The 605-nt window shown below is 58.7% G+C and overlaps 1 protein-coding gene across 1 annotated transcript in view; it reads right to left on the bottom strand.

Moving 5' to 3' along the window:
• Positions 1–605, bottom strand: part of EMH_0005630 (uncharacterized protein) — a gene marked incomplete at both ends in the record, with an annotated part of 2,304 nt that overhangs the window by 1,567 nt on the left and 132 nt on the right. Inside the window, one exon of the mRNA XM_013497263.1 lies at positions 3–605. Coding sequence (XP_013352717.1) covers positions 3–605 — 603 coding nt within the window. The remainder of the gene's footprint in view (positions 1–2) is intronic.

Here is a 605-nt window from a genome sequence, read left to right as displayed (position 1 = left end):
TGCTTGTCTCGCTGCTGCTGCTGCTGTTGTTTTTTATTCTGCTTTTGTTGCTGTTGCTGCTGCTGCTGCTTCTGCTGCTGCTGCAGCGACTGCCTCTTCTCTGTGTCTCCGCTGTCAGATGAGTCTCCTTCGCTTGCATCCCTATCATCCTGCTGCTGCTGTGCTGCTGCTGCTGCTGCTGCTGCTGCTGCTGCTGCTGATCCACGTGTTGGTGACGCTGCAGCATCTCTAGGCTTTCTGCGGTTTGCTGTTGGCGTTTGGGGGCTGCCATTTGCTTCTGCTGCTGCTGCTGCTGCTGCTGCTGCTGCTGCTGCTGTGGTTTGTCCTGCAGCGTTTGGTGCTGCTCGTGAGCGCTCCGCTGCTTGCTGCTCTTGCTGCTGCTGCTGCTGCTGCTTCTGCTGCTGCTGCTGCTGCTGAGTCTCGCTGGGGTCCAGAGCATTTGATTTCTTCTGCTTCTGCTTTCTCTGGCGAAGGCCCCCATCCTGCTGCTGCTGCTGCTGCTGCTGCTGCTGCTGCTGCCTCTGGTCAGCAGCAGTTGCTGCGGAGGGGTTCACCGCAGCAGCAGAATGCTGCTGCTGTTGCTGCTGCTGCTGCTGCTGTCTGAT

Source organism: Eimeria mitis, genomic scaffold (assembly GCF_000499745.2).
Source record: "Eimeria mitis Houghton genomic scaffold, Emh_scaff257, whole genome shotgun sequence".
In the NCBI taxonomy this organism is placed as follows: domain Eukaryota; phylum Apicomplexa; class Conoidasida; order Eucoccidiorida; family Eimeriidae; genus Eimeria; species Eimeria mitis.
Note: the sequence above shows the minus strand (reverse complement) of the source record. Positions and strands in the feature narration are given on the sequence as shown.